At 43.0% G+C, this 21,673-nt stretch overlaps 1 protein-coding gene across 1 annotated transcript in view; it reads right to left on the bottom strand.

Annotated features, from left to right (window-relative positions):
- Window positions 1-1,859: 1,859 nt before the first annotated feature.
- The window catches only part of ARNT (aryl hydrocarbon receptor nuclear translocator), a 33,695-nt gene continuing 13,881 nt past the window's right edge, over window positions 1,860-21,673 (bottom strand). Inside the window, exons 5-21 of the mRNA XM_075192780.1 lie at window positions 16,322-16,535; window positions 13,251-13,464; window positions 13,067-13,169; window positions 12,902-12,967; window positions 12,686-12,771; window positions 11,881-11,957; window positions 11,522-11,656; window positions 10,861-10,935; window positions 9,940-10,091; window positions 9,270-9,380; window positions 8,671-8,746; window positions 6,951-7,074; window positions 6,443-6,545; window positions 5,979-6,126; window positions 5,178-5,322; window positions 4,644-4,792; window positions 1,860-3,569 (exon numbers count right to left, since the gene is read on the bottom strand). Of these exons, the coding sequence (XP_075048881.1) occupies window positions 3,480-3,569; window positions 4,644-4,792; window positions 5,178-5,322; window positions 5,979-6,126; window positions 6,443-6,545; window positions 6,951-7,074; window positions 8,671-8,746; window positions 9,270-9,380; window positions 9,940-10,091; window positions 10,861-10,935; window positions 11,522-11,656; window positions 11,881-11,957; window positions 12,686-12,771; window positions 12,902-12,967; window positions 13,067-13,169; window positions 13,251-13,464; window positions 16,322-16,535 (2,068 nt within the window). The 3' untranslated portion in view covers window positions 1,860-3,479. The remainder of the gene's footprint in view (window positions 3,570-4,643; window positions 4,793-5,177; window positions 5,323-5,978; window positions 6,127-6,442; window positions 6,546-6,950; window positions 7,075-8,670; window positions 8,747-9,269; window positions 9,381-9,939; window positions 10,092-10,860; window positions 10,936-11,521; window positions 11,657-11,880; window positions 11,958-12,685; window positions 12,772-12,901; window positions 12,968-13,066; window positions 13,170-13,250; window positions 13,465-16,321; window positions 16,536-21,673) is intronic.

Genomic DNA, 21,673 nt, shown 5'->3' with positions numbered 1-21,673 from the left:
CAGCGGACTCAGAATATCTGGATCACTGTTGTGACTGTATTATTTGGGACAATGATTCTATATTCAAGTATATATCCATTACAGACTAAATTATCTTGCACCATGCGGATTATCTGAGAGGTGTGCGCTCGTCTAGACTAATTATTTTTATATATTGGAATCAGTGATTTATAAATTGGACTCGGTGATGGACCGATGCCTTGATTTATTATATGAATTTGTAAATCCAGTTTTATCATTATTTTTTCATGGGACTTTTTCACATGCACTTTATACAGTATTCAATATCATGTTATTTGTTTAAAGTATCGATTTTTTTTATATTCGTTATGTATATTGTTTTTTTTATCAGCCAATAAATAGTGGTAAATTGTCTATGCTTACAGCTGTTTTGTGGTCACTGTTTCATGGTTGAGTATTTTCCTATGATAGATGGTCTGTAGGCTTCCATTAGACTGGTAGAGTATACAATCATGTGGGTACTTCTATTGACTCAAAGGATAACAGGGAATAGTGGAAGTAAAGTCTGCAAACATATTTTCTAGACTTTAAAAACTCCCAAAAGATTTTTACAATGCTTGTTGGTAATTGTTTAATCAAATATGGACATATCCATTTATAACCATTTGGAAAAAGATATTTTGGATTTGTTAAGAGTCCTAATTATTTGACAAACCTTTGTCTAGTTTGATCCTGTGGACCATGGGGAGGGGTCATAGGATGGGTGGAAGTGAAAGCAAAAACAAATGGCCTAGATAACATGGAAACGGGTAACAGAGCGGCTTATAGAAGTGTGAAAACGTGAAGGTGCATATGATATGGCCTCCTCATTGACTAAACATAAGATGGGCAGAACGAGCCGCTATAACACTGGTTTTGCTAGTTTGCTCCTGATGTATGTTTCAGTCATCCATAGGCGTTTCTCTTACTGTGGCCAACATCTATCCATAGAACACCGAGTAGGACCCCCCGGAGTGTTGGTGTTCCGGCTGCAGGACAACCACCAGTCCATAAATATACAGAGCCTTTACAGTCTTTATTGCTTGTGATGTAGTGCTAGAGCAACAACCGACACCAACACCACCTTTAAAGGGAATGTCAACACCACCTTACGTTCTGCTCCTCATGTAGTAAAGAGGTGGATACCACCTGAAGTCATGGACTGGGTGGCTTCTAAGAACGTCACCACGGCAGTTTACAGAATAGGAAGCTGCATTTGCCAAATGCTTTCACTTCATCATCTATTTATATAGCGCCACTAATTCCTCAGCGCTGTACAGAAAACTCACTCACATCAGTCCCTGCCCCATTAGAGATTACAATCCAAATCCCCTAACATACTCACACACAGACAGAGAGAGACTAAGAGCAATTTAATAGCAGCCAATTAACCTACCAGTATGCTTTTGGAGTGTGGGAGGAAACCAGAGCACCCGGAGGAAACCCACGCAAACACGGGGAGAACATACAAACTCCACACAGATAAGGCCATGGTCGGGAATCGTACTCATGACCCCAGTGCTGAGAGACAGAAGTGCTAACCACTGAGCCACGTGCTAACCACTTCCTCATTCATTGTCAGGTTTAGTGAACCGGCATCGAGACCCCCGACGCTGTACACTGAAGAGGCTGCCTTCTTATAAGTGGTACCGCTGGATATACTCTGTGATAATACATACAAGGGCAGGGGGGGGGGATGGTCTAAAAGTATACAACCCCTTTAAAAAGATGCTAGATCATTTTATTATAAAATTATATATTGCAATGGGTACTTTAATTCCTTGAAATCTGAGTGAAATTGCAGCTAGTACATATCTGTAAAAACAAACAGAAGTAAACGGACATTTTCCAGGAACAAGTAAAAATTCTCATAAAATTATATTATTTCATATAGTATACACATAAAACACTTTGCACCATAAAATGTTTTTAAGTAGGGGAGAGGCAGGAAGAAAGAAAAAAAAAAAAAAGTGTGTAACATAATAAAAGACATACAATCTGCATTAATCCTGACAACAGCACAGGATTATCAACTTCCATTTCACAAATAATATAGCATGTCATTTATACAGGTCAAATGCTGGATGTCTTATTATTCGAACGATCGATCGATGGACAAGTGAGAAATGTCCGCCGACCTGTAAAGAGTTCTGACAGAAAACAGATCTACACCGGCATGTGTTAATGCACAACATAACTGTCCCAAAGCTTGAAAACTACACTTGTATTCCATTCATATAAGAGCTATGTTCTTCCAATGGTAAACTCGATTTTACCTCAGATTTAACCAAAATTGCTGAGAACATCCCAAAATTATTATGAAGATTGAAGTTATATACATATTATAAAACTCCAAGAACACTGCCTATAACTAAAGTTTGAAGTTATATCCGTATTACGTTATAAAACTCCAAGAACGACTGCGGGGTGATCGTCTCTAGGAAGTGTTTAGGAGGCCATTGTGAGGTCTATAAAAACAAGGCGGCCATCTTGCAATTCCTAAAAGGTCGAATCCCAGATTTTTAAATAATCTAGCAAGAAAAGGACCTGCATCTTTATCAAATTAAAAATGGGCAATTATAACAGGACCCCCTGTTTTTCTTATAAGGGGGTGTTTATATAGCCTGACTGGGGTAATGTAAGATTGGGTAAATGATTGTCTTCACCTATGCTGTGTTCTCCACGCGGGTTTGGAGATCATGAGGATTGTCAAGAAATCTTGGATACAAATCATCAATATTTTCTTTGCTGGATGAATAATTCGGTACAAAAACAATGAAATATTCACTTGTTTTAAGGCAAAGCATTATTAAAATAATAAGCAGAATATGATGGACATCTTAAGTGTCTCGCCTGTGTAGAGTAATTACCGAAGCATGATTAGATAATTGTAAAGATATCGCCAAGTCTTTACTGGAGAGAACGCAAACTTCTGAGGATTCATTTCCTGTCCTGACATTATAAAAAGGCACCAACTATATTTGTGATTATCCTACGCAAAAAGTTATCCCTGATAGAGCCTAAAATGATACCTTTTAGGGTCGTTTTATAGTCAATATAAAAAGAGTGAAATGTTTTTTTGGGGTGACTTCATAATTCACGTGTGCTTTTTTTGTCATCTGATCGATGGAATTTTTGGTTGAGGGAGGCAGATTTCTCTAGAGGAAAAAAATAAAAAAGGGGGAATCAATTGGTGGCACAATGTGGGGTTTAAAGCTGGTGAGGTCTGGAGAGTCTACGCGGTCACGTCTCTCCTTGGTTCTCAAAGAAGGCAGTTCTATGGTGTCCCTGTGATGGGTCCTCCCATCTTCTGGAGTCAATGTCCTTCTCATTTCTTCCACTGCCCTTACCACAAATGGTTTTCTCGTCTCCACTGCCCTTGGGGGAGATTAAGAGAAGTGAATGAGCTAGGGGAGGAGCCGAGATCATGCTCATTTCTAGACATCTAGATTCCATGTTGTGCGCTGCCACCACCATTTTTACTCGGCAAAAGACTGGAACATGGCGAGGTCGGTATACTCTTCATTGTTGTAGCTCGAGGTCTGCTCTCCCAGCATGGACAGCATGTCCTAGGGAGAGACAACAAACATTCGTCAACGCAAAGACGTTTTCTCACGGAATCAATGTCAACTGTTGTAATACAGGAACAAATTCAGCAATTACGAAAAATGCTGCTAATCCCGACATAATTGTGAAATACAAACCAGGGGGAGAAGATAAAATATGAAAAAAAAACCTGTAATAGTCAGAGTAATCCAGCAAATAAATGATACTGGACCAGTATATAACCGGTTGGCTGTTTTATACAACCAGTTTAGAGGGTTCACCGAAAATACTTTAATCCAGAACTTGTTCTTGTCTACTTTTTAGTTTTGCCAAGTTTTTCTGGTGCTACGTTAGAATTGCTCCTAAATATCCCAAATTCAGTTTAAAGGACTGTTATATTGGCCACAAAATGCAGCGTGGAAGTATCTAAAAAGATTATGGATGTTGAAAAGGACGGTGGATAAATCCAGTCAATGTCTGCACCCCCCCTTCCCCGACCATTTATAAACGCACTCAATTCTACTCCACAAGTACATACTGTACATTTAGGGCTATAGTTCTTCGACTGCACTGATTGTATGATAGGAGAGAATCATAGATAAGTGTAGTTTTTTTTTTTACATGTTCTTTACTGTATTATCTTGAGAATTCTATGAGAAACAAATATATATTGTGTACATATTATTACTATATATTTACATATCATTATTTATATAGCGCCACTAATTCCGCAGCGCTGTACAGAGAACTCGCTCACATCAGTCCCTGCCCCATTGGAGCTTACAGTCTAAATCCCCTAATATATACAGACAGACTAGCGTCAATTTAATAGCAGCCAGTTAACCTACTAGTATGTTTTTGGAGCATGAGAAGAAACCGGAGCACCCACGCAAACACGGGGAGAACATACAAACTCCACACAGATAAGGCCATGGTCGGGAATTGAACTCATGACCACATCATACACTGCGGTATCATTGGGAACACAGTAATAAAACAGACAGACAAATAGGTGAGAGAGCCCTGCTTGAAGCTTACAAACTGTAGACATAAGAGAACAGGAAACATTTAGATGTTCTTATGAAGCAGCGACTTACCGGAAACACCTCTGACTGACCAGCTTGTGGCTGGACATGTGTGTCTGCAGCGCCCTGGCTGTGATGCGGATTCTGCCACTGTGGCCACACACCTACTGCCTCCGCTGTCCGCGTCTGGAATGGAACGCGCGGCTGTCCTACTTCAGTGGCTGCAAAGACACGTCCAGGAATGTCAATACAGAGACAGACTTGCTTTGTTTCTTTGTATGTAGCAAGAATGTTACAGAAGGGGCTGGCAGTATGTCCCTAAACTCTATCTGGCACTCTGATATATAGAATTTATGCAGAAGTTGTTGAGGATTTAGGCAATGGCCTACACTAATCATCTGTCCCCTCATTCTAGAGGCTAAAGTCTCCTAACCTTTGTGGGTTAACAAATGGCTGCACAGCTAAACTTCTATCTCCGTCTCTTAAACAAGCTCTCCCCAGAAATATTGTAACTCAACCTATAAGTCATACGGCAAACAATCAAAATGCACTAAATCCAGCCTGCAAAATCTGTAGGACAATAAAAGCATAAGAAGCAATTTTTACCGAAGCTGTTGGTCCTGCCGGTCAGATTGGGGTAAGGGGCACCGGCGGGAGAAGAGGTGGAACTCTGGGAGGACAGTGGACTGAAGTTGGTGGGTGTTGTCTGGAAGTTGCCCATTCCGAACGGAGGAGACTGGGTCTTTGCCGCCTGCCAAAAAACAGATTGGTACTTGAGAAGGTGGTGACTACACTCACACGTCTAGTACAGGCCTTCTTACATGGTTTCAATACTCCATATTATAAAATATACATGTGTATAGATCTACGTTTTGCCAGAATATTCTGTATATAGCTTTAATTAACGATCTATTGAAAAGATCAATGACACATTTACTGCTGTAACTAAAATACAAAGTTCTCCCACTCAAACACGGGAAGAACATACAAACTCCTCACAGATAAGTCCATGGTCAGGAATTGAATTCATGACCCCAGTGCTGTAAGGCAGAAGTGCTACCTACCAAGCCACCGCGTGCTGCCCAATTAGTTAATTACTAGTGCTGCCCTTTAAACAGTTTTTAAATTGGAAGCTTTATTGTCCATTCTCTCTGGATGACAAAGACACTCTTTGAGAAGTTTGAGAAGATAGTGGGTCTTTCAGAGGAATTCTGGGGCACTAACAGATATGGGCTCAGACACCAGTCAAACCCACCTTAAAAATGACAGGTAGCATCGGATCGGTTGCTATGTTGCGACTTTGTTTTCTGCACGACAATTTTTTTAAAAAAACATCCCATCTTGAATTTAATGTCAGTTTATTGTTGTCGCTCAATGTCTTTACGATAAGATTATTAAAGTACATACCTGAGCTGTGAAGGATGGACGTGTGCCGGAGCTCCAGTTGGTTCCGGTGACTTGAGTAGGGCTGGTGTGCCGAGATATCTGGGCCAAGATCTGCCCTGCAGAAACAGGCTGCTGGATAATGTTGGCTGGAGACACCATCCCACCGCTCCTGGAATAGACATAAAACGAATGTTACACTTTTACACTGCCCCCTGGTGGACATCAAAAGGTCTAGCTTTACATCGTAAAAACTAGGCAAAAGCTACACCAGGACAAATCGGACATCTGTGCACCTCCAAAACGTTCATTAATGTGCAGCATGTTTACTTCCATGCTGTAAGACAGTCTGATAATGTATGACGACGACGCATGTTAAGATCCAGAGAATTCTCTGCAATCAAATGATTTTATATTTTCAGTATCGCCCGCCTAGTTGCACATCCAAAAAACACAGCATGAGCAGGTGCTGGGTCCCATTCGCTTACCTGAAACTGTCCACTTGACGGGGGGCAGGGGTGAAGGTGCTGGCTTGTTGGAAGAGCTGCTGGCTGCCCGGGACTCCGCTGGGAATAAGTGCTTTGCTCTGGTCTGGTATGAGAGGGAAACAGGTGTGAGTTCAGGGAACACAGGTCTGGGCCAATCAAAACACAACACTCACGTAAGGCAAGACTGGCCAGAAGCAGTACACCGCTCATTAAGGGGCCCTCAATCAAACAAGAACATGCTGGTGCACAGGGGGGAAAAAAAAGGTAGTGCTTTGTTTCCTAAACTACAACAAAAAAAAAATTACAGCATCTGATTGGTTGCTACTGGCAATACCACCTTTTACCTTTGCGCCAAGGAAATCATTTCATAATGCTTTATGGCGGCCTACCCAATGGAATACGGACGTTATCAGCGGATTACAGACAGGAAAACGAACGCCCTGAGGGTATACAGTGCGGCTCCGACTCAATTCTGAATGCAGGATATTGTACTCTAACACTGACCCACCTGAATTAATGCCACTGTAGATCTCCTCAAACCTGGTATCTCTCTCCTGTCCGTAGAGGCTTTCTGGCTTGTCCCGGGATTTGCTGTGATTGGGAACTGCTGCAGCCACTGACTGAACGGGGACCTGTCCGTGGTACACAGAAAAGAACCGCTAGTTTTTGGTGGGTTTTTTAAGTGTGGACCAAACATCACAATACAAGGAGAATGTACAAAGTCCAGGACATCTTAACTGTTCCTTGCACAGCAAGTGGTGACATTTCTGAACATACTGTTGTAAGACAGAGTCAAACGCGTTGTTGATTGCAGAGGAACCCTGAAATAACGGTTTCCTATAAAGCTACGTTTGAAACCCCCATCTTTACCAGTCAGTACGATAGGATCACTAATCTGTGCTGTTTGGAGACCCAGCGCCTTCCATTACCCAACTCTCAGTTTGTAACTTTCCGCTTCCCTCCACATCGTGACAATGCCCCAGTCACGTACGCTGGTTCTAGAAAGTTGGTGAACCCTTTAGAAATTTCTGAATAAATGTGACCTTAACTGTGTTCAGATCTTCGTCTAAGTAAAATAACCAAAATAAATCAAATAATTTGCAAAATTATAAACTTTTTCATTCATTTATTGAGCAAAATGATTCAACATTAAAAATCTCCAGGGTTCACCAAACTTTCTAACATGACTGTATAGCCCTGGCTTCACTAACATAGTCATGAGTGAAAAAGACCATCAGCCGCATCTCCTGAAACACTCTGTGCTGACGTGCAGTCTGACGATTGGCTTCTAAACTGGAAGAACAGGAGAGACTGAATACAATATGGCGCTCTCAGCCTAGACAAAACCGTGCCTTTAAATTTATTACTTAGAATGTATGTAGTATAGTAGTTTTAAAAGTCTGACCCAAGAGCTTTTTATACCACTTTTCATTTTACTCCACTTTTGAAAACATGGTCCTTAAATCACTATGTCTCAAAAACTGCTGACAACTATTTTCTAACCTCTTCTATGCGCATACTGAACAGTTAGTTATAATACGGGTTAGCTGCCTGCCTTCGTGAACTACAACTGAAATAAAAATGGCAACTTGGGTATAGACTACAGTGACATCAAGAAACAAGTGGCAGAAAGTTTTTCATAACCATTATAAATGGTTTAAGACCCTACGGTAACAGTGGCTCAGTGGTTAGCACTTCTGTCTCACAGTGCTGGGGTTTTGAGTTCAATTCCCGACCATGGCCATATCGGTGTGGAGTTTTTATGTTTTCCCCGTGTTTGCATGGGTTTCCTCCGGGTGCTCTGGTTTCCTCCCACACTCCAAAAAGATACTGGTAGGTTAATTGGCTGCTATCAAAAATGAACCCTAGTGTGTGTGTGTGTATTAGGTAATTTAGACTGTAAGCCCCAATGGGGCAGGGACTGATGTAAATGAGTTCTCTGTACAGCGCTGCGGAATCAGTGGTGCTATATAAATAAACGATGATGAAACTGGTTCGGTCTGCAATAAATTCTAATTTGCCTCCCATTTTCCCTCATGTTGGATCAGCGCACGCTAAAACTAAAGAAGTCGCCTTCACAGACGCCAATTTGTCTTCAGAATACAATAAAAGTGATCCCTCGAGTATTCAAATAGGATACAAGACAGACCAGTAACACTCGGCTGCCACAAGTTAGCCGACAGACATTAAATGTTATTAGCAGGTTTGTCCTATAGAGGGCGACTGACCTGTGCATGGTTGTACGTGGCTAAATTATCTCTGCTGGGTACAACATCCAGTTCTGTTGGTGGAGGGGGCTGCTGCCTGTACAGAAGATAAAGAATCATTAGGACGCAACATTTTTCTGACATCGCAACACTTTAACACTAGGTGGCAGCAGAGAGCAAAGTTTACTTTAGCCCTTTTTGATGCCAGTGATCTGTGTCAAACATGCAAAGTTAATTCAACCAATAAAATACCCCTTGCAGACTCTTTGGTCTTAAAATGTTGTTCTGTTGCCTGTAGCTACAAATGTGTGAAGTCATTTTGCTGCTAGAAGCAGGACAACAAAAAGCAACTATTACTTACAACTAAAAGACAATGTTGCCAACTCCAACATGTTTTGCATATTAGCAATTTTTTTAGAAGTTTGCTGGACAACACAGACACTTATTTTTAGGCAATATAAATAAACACGAAAACATGAAATTGTAAGAAACTTAAAGGGGCTGGAAAACCCAGTTGTGTGGTGCCTAGGATGTGCAGATGAGTAAAGTGTGTATTGTGTAATGTGACTGATCACTAGACGTTGTCACTGCCCCACACAACAAGTCACATTACAACACACCTGGCAGTCAGCTGACCGGGGCCCATCTCCAGAGTGTGTGCGATACTCTGGCCTAGCGGCGGCCTCTGCATAGAGCTGGTCAAGGCTGGTCGAGACTCTTGGTTGGAGTTCCTATAGAAGGGAGAAGATATGAATTACAGGCAACACACAAACAATTAACTTTCGTATCTTTACTGCAGCAGTGGTCTCTCCCCTTGGACCTCGTTCACCTGTGCTGGAAAGGGGAGGAGGCCACTAAATGAAATGATGTCTCCACAATGGAAGATCTGATTGGCAGAGCAGGCCACAAAGTTGGCCAAACTAATGACACTGGCAAGCTGAACGACAGGCCTGAATATACGCTCCCCTGCGGCAAGCTCTGCAAATCAGGTCCTCGTTGCTGGCATAGTAGGAAGCAGCAGGAGAGGGTCTCCTACCTTTCAAGTAAGGAGGGTGGACTTTAATTTTTAACACCAATTTTTAGAAAGCTGAATCATCCATTAAAGTGGGCAGGAATTTGCTTTAGTTCAGTATTTGTAAAGTGTTTTTAAGAGAAAATAAAGCTCTGTAGCAGAAGTCTCTGTGTACGAGTTTCCTCGGTTCTGGTGCCTTACACAGGTAACATGAATCAAGTCACTAAAGAGAGAGATTAGCGAGAGGAACGCGGTTTCGGCAGAGCAGCGCTACGTACTTCACGTTGGTGTTGGTGCAGATGATGTACTCAATCTCGTCAGAGTATGGGTTCTGGAAGGTGAAGGAGCTGGTCCTCATCACCAGCCACTCACGGCTTTTGGACTGGAAGCGGAACATAACGGACAACACCTGACCTTTTAATTTCACCACCTGGAGGGAAGAAGGTTGTGTGATCACACCGTCTCCTCGTCGCTAGTAGTATAACAATCCACAGACAAGTAGATGCCTTTGACAGCTAAATACTCAGACAAAACATGACTATTGTCCCAGTGCGCACATATGTATGTGTATTTATATATAAACTATTCATTAGTTAGTCCAAAACAGATTTTTTTTTTTCAGCGTAAGCTACTGTGGTTCTTTAAGTGCTTAAGCCTGTAAGTCTTGTACAGGATACCTGATAAAGGTCCCCTTAGAACACCCATTTAAATTTAAACAGCATCAGAAGGTATCTAGCTAGGCTATACAACCTCCCCTCTGCCTATGGGTAGGCTGTAAGACTCCACCCCCCCCCCCCCCTTCCGCCTGTGCACAGGCTGTAAGACTCCACCCCCCCCCCCCCTTCCGCCTGTGCACAGGCTGTAAGACTCCACTCCCCCCCCTTCCGCCTGTGCACAGGCTGTAAGACTCCACCCCCTCTTCCACCTGTGCACAGGCTGTAGAATTGTGTGTTGTACATTAAAGTATTCACATGCTGCGTAAATCTCACACCCTGCAGAACTGCAGATAGCTGAAAACTAATAACTCCAATTGCATCTACTATGAATTGCTCTCGGCAGCATCCATTAATAGGACTCTCTCCCCCACAGGAGTGCACAGGAGAATCTGCCTCTCTACGGAATACATAGTACATTTGCAAATATTTGACCAGGTCTGTAAACCTATATAGTTTATGTATGTCTATAAATATTCAGGTTACCTGCTGAAAACTGTCTCTTAGAAGCTGCTGGTCTTCAGGATGGGCAAAGTCCACAATATCCTTTCCTAAGAGATCCTAAATGGGCAGAACAACAATTTTAAACCTGGTAACAATTCTGTAACCACCAAGACAGGGGGCAGCAAACTGCAACATTAACCTGAGACAGGTCTGATTCTCTCCTACATAAACTCTGCATTCCAGAAAATGAAATGTACAATTGGAGCAGAGTGGGATTCAGGGATTCAAAAAGGAAGGGATCTTACCATGGCAACGGTATTATATAGGATTTTTTATATTTATTTAACCACTAAGGTTTTAATCTGGCATCAAACGTTAGGGGACCTAGCAAGTTTTCTGCATACTTGTCTACTCTCCCGGAACGTCCGGGAGACTCCTGAAGTCCGGGTAGGTCTCCTGGACTCCCAAGAGGCCAGGAAAGTCTCCCGCATACTGCCCCAGACGGGCCTCAATGACGAGATTCATGGCAAATTGCCAATTTTGCCGCGTGGGACGTGGCCAACATAACGCAATTCGCCATGTCCTGCTCCCTTCTATTCTCCCACCACACCCCTCTATTGTACCTCATGCATTAAGTCTGGTGTGCCAAACCACGCATCACAGAGACCAGCGCACTACAGCCACACATCCGCTTCGTACTCACCTGCGGCTGGTAGCCCACGGTGGCGGCACACCGGTGGTCCACAAATGTAAACATGCCGTTCACGCTGTGCCGAGAGATGAATTCTATTGGCTGGCAGATACTGTTCAGGTCTGTGCAGTTTGGGGAGCTGGTCACCTTAAATAAGAGTAATAATGTCATATCTTATGCGAGAGTGGACATCTACTCCTAGAGATGCTCACACAACATTTAGATTGTGCTAGATACCTCCATACACTCTGCAAATCTACTCCAAACACACATCAGTCGATACAACAGTCTATGTCCCCCAATGTCACAACCTAAAGCCGATAGGGTTTTTTTTTTAAAAGCACTGCAAAAAAAACACACTCACAACTTACTTGTAACCTGCCAATGGCCACTAGACAGAACTTGCTGCTTTGTCCGGCGTCCTGGTCATCATCTGGTAAAGTGACACCTGAAAGAGGAACTTAACTCAATAACCTGGATCGTTTAACATTATAGGGTCCAAGCCACTATAGCAGCAATATCATTCAATGCTTCGGTGATGTCAATGGTTCCTGGTGAATTGATAGGCTGCCTTCTAAAGAAAATGGGTGCATGTAACTGAAAGGTGTGTGCTTCACTGTCTAATTACCACAGAAGGACAAACAGGGGAGGGGACGAAAGTCTTCATGTACAGTTCTATTCAGTTCCATTTCTGAATAGAACTGTACATGAACTGTAGAACAGAACTGTACATGGAATGGAAATGTTCCATTTCCATTCCATTATCCATTTGCAGATGAACAAAGTCCTTCTTGAATCTGTCCAGTGTACTATTGGTCCCATCCCTTTGCTGAAAGCGGACACATTTAATAAGGAAGCAGTAGGTGGAGCTTTTCTAACACTAACTGGACTCTGGAGATGGAAGAAGGTTCATAGATGCATACAAGTGGTTCGCAGACTGCCTAGATAACAATTGCTGTGTACAAATTCAAACATGTATAGTCAGTGGTGCTGCCGGCAGTTTAACTGGAAGATATGAGTTTTGCAATAAGTCGGCAGCCTTTTAATCACAAACTACCGACAATGGGTTGTTGATTCTGCCATATACGATGAGAGGAAACATTAAGTACTCTATGACCCGGATGCTTCAATTGTTAAAACTCAGATTTTTGGATTTAGCGGTGCTTTAAGACTCACCTGCGGGTGGCCATGCTTTGATGTAGCCCGTGCAGTGTACAACCACAAACTGTGGCTCCCCGTCTTTAGGGTGACCTAGGCCATTCCTACAAAGCAACATGAACAAGAAGGTAAGACACAAAAAGCGGCATCAACTCCCCCGATGCGGCTGGGTTTAGAGAGACTACTGGCGGAGTCAAGACGGAAGACAGAGATGTCCTACAAGGATGGACTTACCTGCATCTGTTCCTCATGAAGCTGAGTCTGTTCATGGAAGCCGGGTCCACAGCTGTGTTCCCGCACCTGAAGGAAATAATACAGCTCAACAATGACCTCAATTACGATCTAACTCATCACCTAAAGCCCACCCTTAATAGTTATACAGAGGTTAGGTCTCTTTACCTCATTCTACAGATGAATGACCTCCGGGACCCCATGCACATTCTCATGGAAGACTGTTGCCCCTCTTTCTTCACTGTGCCCGTTTTCAAATCTAGGATACGACCTGCAGGTCAGGGGAAAGCAGTGTTACAGCGAGTCTAGGAAATACGGTGGTCCACACGACTACGGGAGGTCCGGATCTCACCGGTCATGGCGTTCTCAGCTGTAGAAAGCTGCTCCCGAAGCTTGTCCACATCATCTGGATGAACCTGGTCGTACAACGTAGTCCCAAACCACTCGGACTGTGGCTGGTTGAGGACAGGAGTCACCGAGTCGGACACATACACGATTCTCCCCGTCTCACAGGACACCACAAACAAAAAACCATCAGCCGCCTCCAAAATCAGGTGCTTCAGCTCCTGCGCAAAATAATCAGCTCAAATTAACACATTTCCCAATGCAGTCTATGTAACATAACTAAACACTCACACAATATCTGATAAAATGGGGTTTGGAGAAAAATTTTGGGACGGTAACATGCATCGTAATTGACTATTTTATGTATACTAAACAGGACACAACCTAAAGAAGATAACAAAATTAGACATTACATTGTAGAGCTCTACAAATTGTGGCTCAGTGGTTAGCACTCCTGCCTCACAGCACTGGGGTCATGAGTTTGATTCCCGACCATGGCCTTATCTGTGTGGAGTGTGTATGTTCTCCCTGTGTTTGTGTGGGTTTCCTCCGGGTGCTCCGGTTTCCGTCCCACACTCCAAAAACATACTGGTAGGTTAATTGGCTGCTACTAAATTGCCCTTAGTCTCTCTCTGTCTGTGTGTATGTTAGGGAATTTAGACTGTAAGCTCCAATGGGGCAGGGACTGATGTGAGTGAGGTCTCTGTACAGCGCTGCAGAATTAGTGGCGCTATATAAATAAATAGATGATGATGAGAAATTAATAACAGAGTAGCTTCCGCATTGTTCACTGATTGATAATGGGAATAGGTAAGCGGTTTGACTTTAGAGTCCTAACTTTGGCTAAACGTTGGTGGTAAAACATTTTTTTAGGGGGGGATACAAAAAAAAAAAAAAAAAAATGCCCATTAATTCTACAAAATTAGATTGTGGCCTATTTTATGGGTCATCATTACCTACATGGGACAAAACTATATAGAAGCAACATCTATTTATTGGTTAGACCAAAAGCAAGAATAATGGATTAAAAAACAAAAACACACACACACTTAAATAGCACTTCTTTAAAAAACAATGAATAAAATAAGGAAGGGTTTTTTTTATTTTATAAATGTCCCCCAGTGATTTTATTCTGTGTCATCCACTTTCAAAAAGGGCCACGCATTACCCATAATTTCAAGAATGTAAAATACAAAACAAAAAACAGAGAGCAGGAAGCAACCTTGGCACGTCCATATCACTCATCACAAAACGTTCCTACACGCCCTCACTTGCACCACAATAGTCCAACGTGCCTTCAGGCCTCCACTTAACACGAAATGCACCAACAAGCTATCAGATTGCGCATGTAACTTCAAAACACCCCCACATGCCACTCAAACCTCCCCCCCAAGCTCCCCTTACATCACCCCCCCCCCCCACACACACAATCACATCTCCAGACGAAGGAGCGCGCGCGCGCACTGCAGGTCATGTGATGTGGAAGTCGCCGCTCCCTTTCAGTTTTCTGGTAAGGGCCCACGGGTCGTAGCCCACCGCTAGTTTAGACTGTAAATCAAATTGGTAACTAACAGGACACAAATTGCCGCAGCCAGAGGTCTGCTTGTAGTTTAATAGTGTTTATAAGGAAAATGTGGCCATTTAATTCCTAAATCGCTTGTAAACATTGTGCATATTCCTCCGCTCACCACCACTAAATGGTAACCGCCAAGTGACATGTAAAGGCAGAGTGTGTATGTTATCTACAGATAGAAATCACTTATTGTGTAAGTGGAGGAAGGAATTTATTGATGTGTCAGCATTGACCAAGACTCTGTGAGAGTTAACATGAGATAACAGAGACAGACAACATTATATGTGACCCCCACTTACCAGCAGTAATAGATAAATCAGCTTTCACAATATATAGAGAGCGAGCAGTTCTATGGGTTTATAGGCGGAACAAATATTCAGAAGGAAAGAGCTCGTCGTGGATGTTGATTTAAATTTAAAAAAAATGGCTGCGTCCACGGTGCGTAGGGAAAGGTGCACACAAAAAAGCCCTTTACTTCTGTGAAAATAATGGTTTAATGTACTAGGGTGGGGTCCTGTATATTATTAAAGTACAAGCGTGAGTGTCGAGGCAATTGGAACAAGACAAGGACATTCAGAAAAGGGAATAATTTTAATATTTTAAACAGATAGAAACATGTGCAAAATTACTAGAGATGCTCAGGCTCGGTTCCTCGAGAACCGAACACACCCGAACTTAGGGGAACCGAGTACCGAGCCGAGCCAGCTCGGTACGGTCGTGCGCCCTTGGAATCGAAAATGAGGCAAAACGTCATTGTTAGGTCGTCAGATCTCGCGAGTTTTGAATTCCTTTTTAAGATCCAAAAGAACGGTGAGTGGACCCCCATTTTTCTTTTCTGCCACTGCTGTGTGCCAATGTGTCCTAGATGTGGTAGGAACTGCCGTGTGTTTGTGCCATTGCTCTGTCGCTTACCATCCAGCCAGGTCGCTGCAGTATTTGTCCGAAAGTGTATGAAAATAATATTGTGATCTGTGAGGTGGTCAAAATTGACTGCAAATTACTTGAAATTACTGTTATTGAGGTTAATAATAATGTAGGAACAAAAAAAAAAAAAAGGAGCAAAAATATGTGATTTTAGAATATTTGGGGATTTTTCCTAAAAAATCCAAAACCAGAACACACGAGGGCGGTTTTGCCAAAAACAAAACATGAAGCTAATCCAGATCCAAAACCAAAACCAGTTCACGGGGGTCAGTGAGCATCTCAAAGAATTACACTTAAACTTCCCCCCACCCAGGGACATTGCCGTATTAAACATCTACAATTAAAGAAGTAGGTACGACTTTATTCTGTTTGCTAGACTGCATTTACGGAACAAAAGTGTTGTGTTCCTGACGGGCGTGTGAACAGGCTTCACCTGCAGAGCTGTGATTCGGGGCTATGTATCCACTAAAACATTCCAGCATCATTTTTTAAAACCCTGTCTGGGATTTACAAAGTCCCTCTCACAAATAACTCTTAGGTACCCAAGTAGTATTTACTGCACCCCTAACTCTTAAATATACCTGGTCTGTCAAGAATGACGGCTTGTAGGTGCCATCTGTGGGCGTGTTTCCTGTGCCCCGCAAGGACTTCATATGAGACACTGCCATGCGCAGAATGGTGAGCTTGTCGGGCTTGCGAGCCAGGGCGCTGCAGGTGGGCACCATATCGGACAGCTCTGTGATGTAAGCCGTCATTTTGTTCCTCCTCCTCCGTTCGATCTCGCTGTGATTCTCCCTGTGGCACAATCCAAAACAAAAAACCCCCATAAATGACAGGTAGATAAACAAAACAAGGATAATACGTGAGGAGACCGTACCAAGGTGCCAGCCATGGTTACAAGGGTTAAATACTAGGCCTCAACACACCATTAGTCAGATAGAAAACAGTCGGTCTGGGCAAACATGGCTTCTCGTCAACTCTGTGGGTAGAGCTCTGTGAGAAACCCCATGGCAACTGACTAATGTACAACAATCCAAAGCCCCATCTTAGAGTTTTTCGCAGTGGAGGCAGCCATTTTGGATCCGGAACAAATATTCAGAAAAATGCAGCCTGCGACCACCAAATGGCTGCCTCCGCGGTGTACAGATGAGTACATTTTACAGAGAAAATAAACAAAAACAAATGAAAAGCAGATTGCAATTGATACAACAACATACAGGAGCTGGCAATAGACACCAGTTGTAGCAGCCAGTGAAGCTGCTAACTGGGCAGTTTGTCTACCCAGTGACTCAATCACAGGATCCATTGACAATCTAAAAGACAGAGACGGGTCACACAAGGCCACCAAAAGACCGTCTACACAGTCTGCCAGAGTTCACCTCCCAAAAGTTGAGCATGCAAGAAAATTATCTGACTAGACCAGTGTTGGCTAACCTGTGACAGTCCAGGTGTTGTAAACAAGTCCCAGCATACCCTTCCAGCAATAAGCTGCTATATATTGGCAAGGCATGATGGGACTTGTAGTTTCACAGGTTAGCCAACACTGGACTAGACCATTTTTGGCTAAGCCAATAGTCCTGGGGCCCCACAGCGATATCAGGACAACCTGCCTATATGAAATATAAAATGAATGTATACGTTTGTAAATCATAGCTCTATATCTCACTGCGGCTGTATAATTATACCTACAATGTGTCATCGAAAGCTGTGTAGGTTGTAATGCATCGTAGGGCAACACATTACTGAATACAAACCTTTAATAAAGAAATACAAGAGAAAGTCATCAGGTCAGAATTGAAGTACGAGACTCGGATCTAAAACGTGCCGTGGGTTTAATGTGGAGAGAACCGCTTCTGCTACATTTCATCTAACGAGATAAGACACGGCGCTGTGTGTGATGAATAGCTGCAAGCACAGGAGCGGAGAGCCACATGTCTGACAAAACCTGCTGACTCTGCGCTTTCTGCAGGGAGGATGAGGCTGACAGTTCTCAGGGCAATCAGCAGGACATTCACAACTCCATCATTCCCACTATACCTTAACCGTAGGACACAGTCACTGTGCAATCATTTCCATTTGGTTTGCGTTCAGTTATAGAACCTTTCAATCGGCCGCTGCTGGGAAACCACATCTCCCAGTGCGCTCCCCTGTTGACTACTAGAACCAACGCTGGTCAGCAGTACGTATGAATGTAAAATAAACAGATGGCTAGAACACGTATGCATTGGACAGAGCCATACTTCTTTTAGTATGTGCGATCAGTCCTTATAATGTTGTGCCGTCATGTACGCATCTTCAAGTCGGTCTAGCCTCAAGATAGATATTTAAAGTTATTTAAAAGACACCAACTTCAAACATTTTCTATGCCTAGCACACATTTTAAGGCTATTCCAAAACAAACTTACTACTGGACCGATTAGAGAAGTTCTTCTTCCTTGGCCACTTGAAACATTGAGAGTTTCATATTTTAATGTGGGAAGCACATACAAGTGATGCAAACAATTATGTGGTTTTTAGCCTATCATCATCACCATTTATATCATTTCTTATTATCACTCACATCAGTCCCTGCCCCATTGGAGCTTACAATCTAAATTACCTAACACACACACACACACACACACAGAAACAGACAGAAACAGACAGAAACAGACAGAAACAGACAGAAACAGACAGAAACAGACAGACTAGGGTCAATTTGTTAGCAGCCAATTAACCTACCAGTATGTTTTTGGAGTGTGGGAGGAAACCAGAGCACCCGGAGGAAACCCACGCAAACACGGGGAGAACATACAAACGCCACACAGATAAGGCCATGGTTGGGAATTGAACTCATGACCCCAGTGCTGTGAGGCAGAAGTGCTAACCACTGAGCCACTGTGCTTTCCACGCCAACAGATCTGTAATACCACTTTCATACTGCCGCCCCGGCAATATCCCGGGTTGTTAACCCGGGATATTGCCGGGGCACAGGGCAGTATAGATAACAAGATTCCCGGGTCGGGCGGGTTCATACTGCACCTGTCCGACCCGGGTTTTAGAAAAAAAAAAAAAAAAAAAAGTGTTGAAAAAGATTTTAATAAAAAAAAAAGAAATACATAACAAATGTTTACTTAACTTATTTTCAGCCAGCGGTGTCTCCGGTGCGTTGCCGGCTGTCAGGGGGACCTCTGGGTACTAAAATTACGTCATTTCTAGTCCATTAGACAGCCGGCAACGCACCGGAGACACCACTGGCTGAAAATAAGTTAAGTAAACATTTGTTATGTATTTTTTATTAATTAAAATCTTTTTTTTTTTACTTCACAATTTTTTTTTTTTTTACAGTATGAATGGTGAGACCCGGGAATTACACGTGTTGCACCATTCATAGTGCAGGCTAGCGGGGTCCAACACGGGAATTACCCCTCGCAAAATCCCGGGTCTAAGTCCCGGGATTTTGTGATTGGACTATTCATACTGCACCAAGACCCCGGTTTTTCAGCGTGCCTCTGCAAAAACCCGGGTTTTTGGTGCAGTATGAATGGGGTATAAGTGTACACCCAATTACTATGCAATAGTAAATGTAAGGTAAACAATGTGATCATCTTACAGACAGAGTAATAGACTGTTACATTGCAGGGAACCACATCTACATTTGAACCAGCATAGTTATCATCCCCCACTTATAATGTCAGCTCTCTAATGAGCAGGGTCATTTATACCCTTTGTTTTCATGTCTGCGTTTATTTTATCATCCTTGTCTGTCACTGTTTTATGTATGTCCCTGTTTTCCCTACTGTACGGGGCTGTGGAGCACTGCGGTGCCTTACAAATCTACGATAATAATAATAATAATAGTATAATCCACAAGCTCTTTTAAATCTCACTAAAGCTTAGAAACGGCAAATGACTCCCTCCGGGTATACAAACATAAGCGTTAAAGCTCTAGGAGACACCTGAGACCTACACACAGTAGGGGCAGCCATTTTGAGAATGCAGTCTATCAATACAACCATTAACTGCGTGTGCGCATTACCTTATACTGCACAGTTTGTTATATATATATATATATATATATATATATATATATATATATATATATATATATATATATATTTATTATTATTATTATTATTATCATTTATTTGTTAGGCGCCACAAGATTTCCGCAGCGCCGTACACAGTACAAACAGTAGACTGTACAGGGCGAAACAGTACAGAACAATAAACAAAAATACCAATACTTCAGAACTTCAGGCAGGAGGGAAGAGGTCCCTGCTCATGTGAGCTTACATCCTACAGGAGGGTAGACAGAATCAGGCACAAGGGGAGCCAGAAGGGAGAGTAAGTGGTGGAGATGAGGGGTTAAGTGGATGGTTGGTAGGCTATGCGGAAGAGGTGAGTTTTCAGTGCACGTTTGAAGCAGCACAGAGTAGGAGAGAGACGGATGGAACGAGGGAGGTCGTTCCAGTGAAGTGGGGCTGCACGGGAAAAGTCTTGGATTCTGGAGTGGGAAGAAGTGATAAGAGTGGAGGAGAGGCGGCGATCATTGGCTGAGCGCAGGGAGCGGGCCGGAGTGTGTATGGAAAGGAGGTTAGAGATGTAGGGGGCAGTAGAGTGGGAGAAAGCCTTGTAAGTGGTGGTGAGGAGCTTCAAGAGGATTCTATAGGGGAAGGGAAGCCAGTGTAGGACGAGGCAGAGGAGCGGCGCGAGAGGAAGATGAGTCTTGCAGCCGCGTTGAGTATAGAGCGGAGGGGAGAGAGATGGGAGTGGGGGAGGCCAGTGAGGAGAAGGTTGCAATAATCCAGGCGGGAGATAATGAGTGCGTGGATGATAGTTTTGGTGGCATCCTGAGAGAGGAAGGGACGGATGCGGGCGATGTTGCATAGTTGGAAGCGACAGGACTGGGCAAGGGAATGAATGTGGGGGGCAAAAGAGAGAGAGAAGTCTAGGGTGACACCCAGGCAGCGGATTTGGGTGACAGAGGAGATGGTGGTGTTGTTGACGACAATAGAGAGGTCATGGTGGGATGGGAGTCTGGGCGGAGGAAAGACAAGGATAGAGAGATATATATATATGCGGGACAGGAAGAAAGTTGGAAGCGGAGGCTTGTCATGCCTCTACCTTGCCAGTTTTTCCTTATCCGCTAAATTCTGCTCATCGTCTGACCTGGAAACAAAACGAAGCAACCAGCTCAGGTGAGGGGAGATCTAGGAGCAGGGAACCAGAAGCCTGTTTACCTCACACTTAGCAGTAGGACACTATTAACATATTTCTATGTGTTGAAAGCTTAAAAAAAAGTATATATAAAAAAAAAAAAAAAGTATGTCAAGGTTGAATGTTTTTTCTTTTTCAATGAGACCTAATCACTGTGCAAATCATCATTCACTGAAAATAGATAACAACTGTATCACACTTAGATCCCTTTAAAAATACAAACTATGCACAAATTTGTCCATTTAACTTAGAACTCAAGATAAATTTATAACACAGGCGTACTTTTAAAAGCCGTTATGTGGTGGATAAATAAAAAAGGCAGACAGAAGTCCATCAGAAAACTGCCCCAGAGGTAAGACACTAAAACCTCTACCGCTGCCGTTATTCAAAGTGTTACCAGGTAAACCCAGAGATATGTTGCAAATAAAAAGGGTCCAGGAGCAGTGGTTCCCAAAGCTCAGTTGGGTCCACCCTCCGTAATTTTTTCAAGGCACCCCCTAAGCCAAAATTACTACCAAGGAGTCCCCCCGCCTTGGTTACCAAAGGCCCTGATCGCGGTACCAGAGATCGCAGAGGTACCCCAGGGAGCCGTGGCGCCGATAGTGACATGAAAGGAGAACTTTAATAATCTACCTCAATGGGCCAGGTGCAGAGTTGAATGTGCACCCATTTCCATAGCATAATTTTTCGAGATACAAAAATGGCCAAAAAAACCCCTAAAAGAGGCATGACGG

This window comes from Mixophyes fleayi, chromosome 12 (genome assembly GCF_038048845.1).
Source record: "Mixophyes fleayi isolate aMixFle1 chromosome 12, aMixFle1.hap1, whole genome shotgun sequence".
In the NCBI taxonomy this organism is placed as follows: Eukaryota; Metazoa; Chordata; class Amphibia; order Anura; family Limnodynastidae; genus Mixophyes; species Mixophyes fleayi.
The sequence above is the reverse complement of the archived record's forward strand: the minus strand, read 5'-3'. Positions and strand labels throughout refer to the sequence as shown.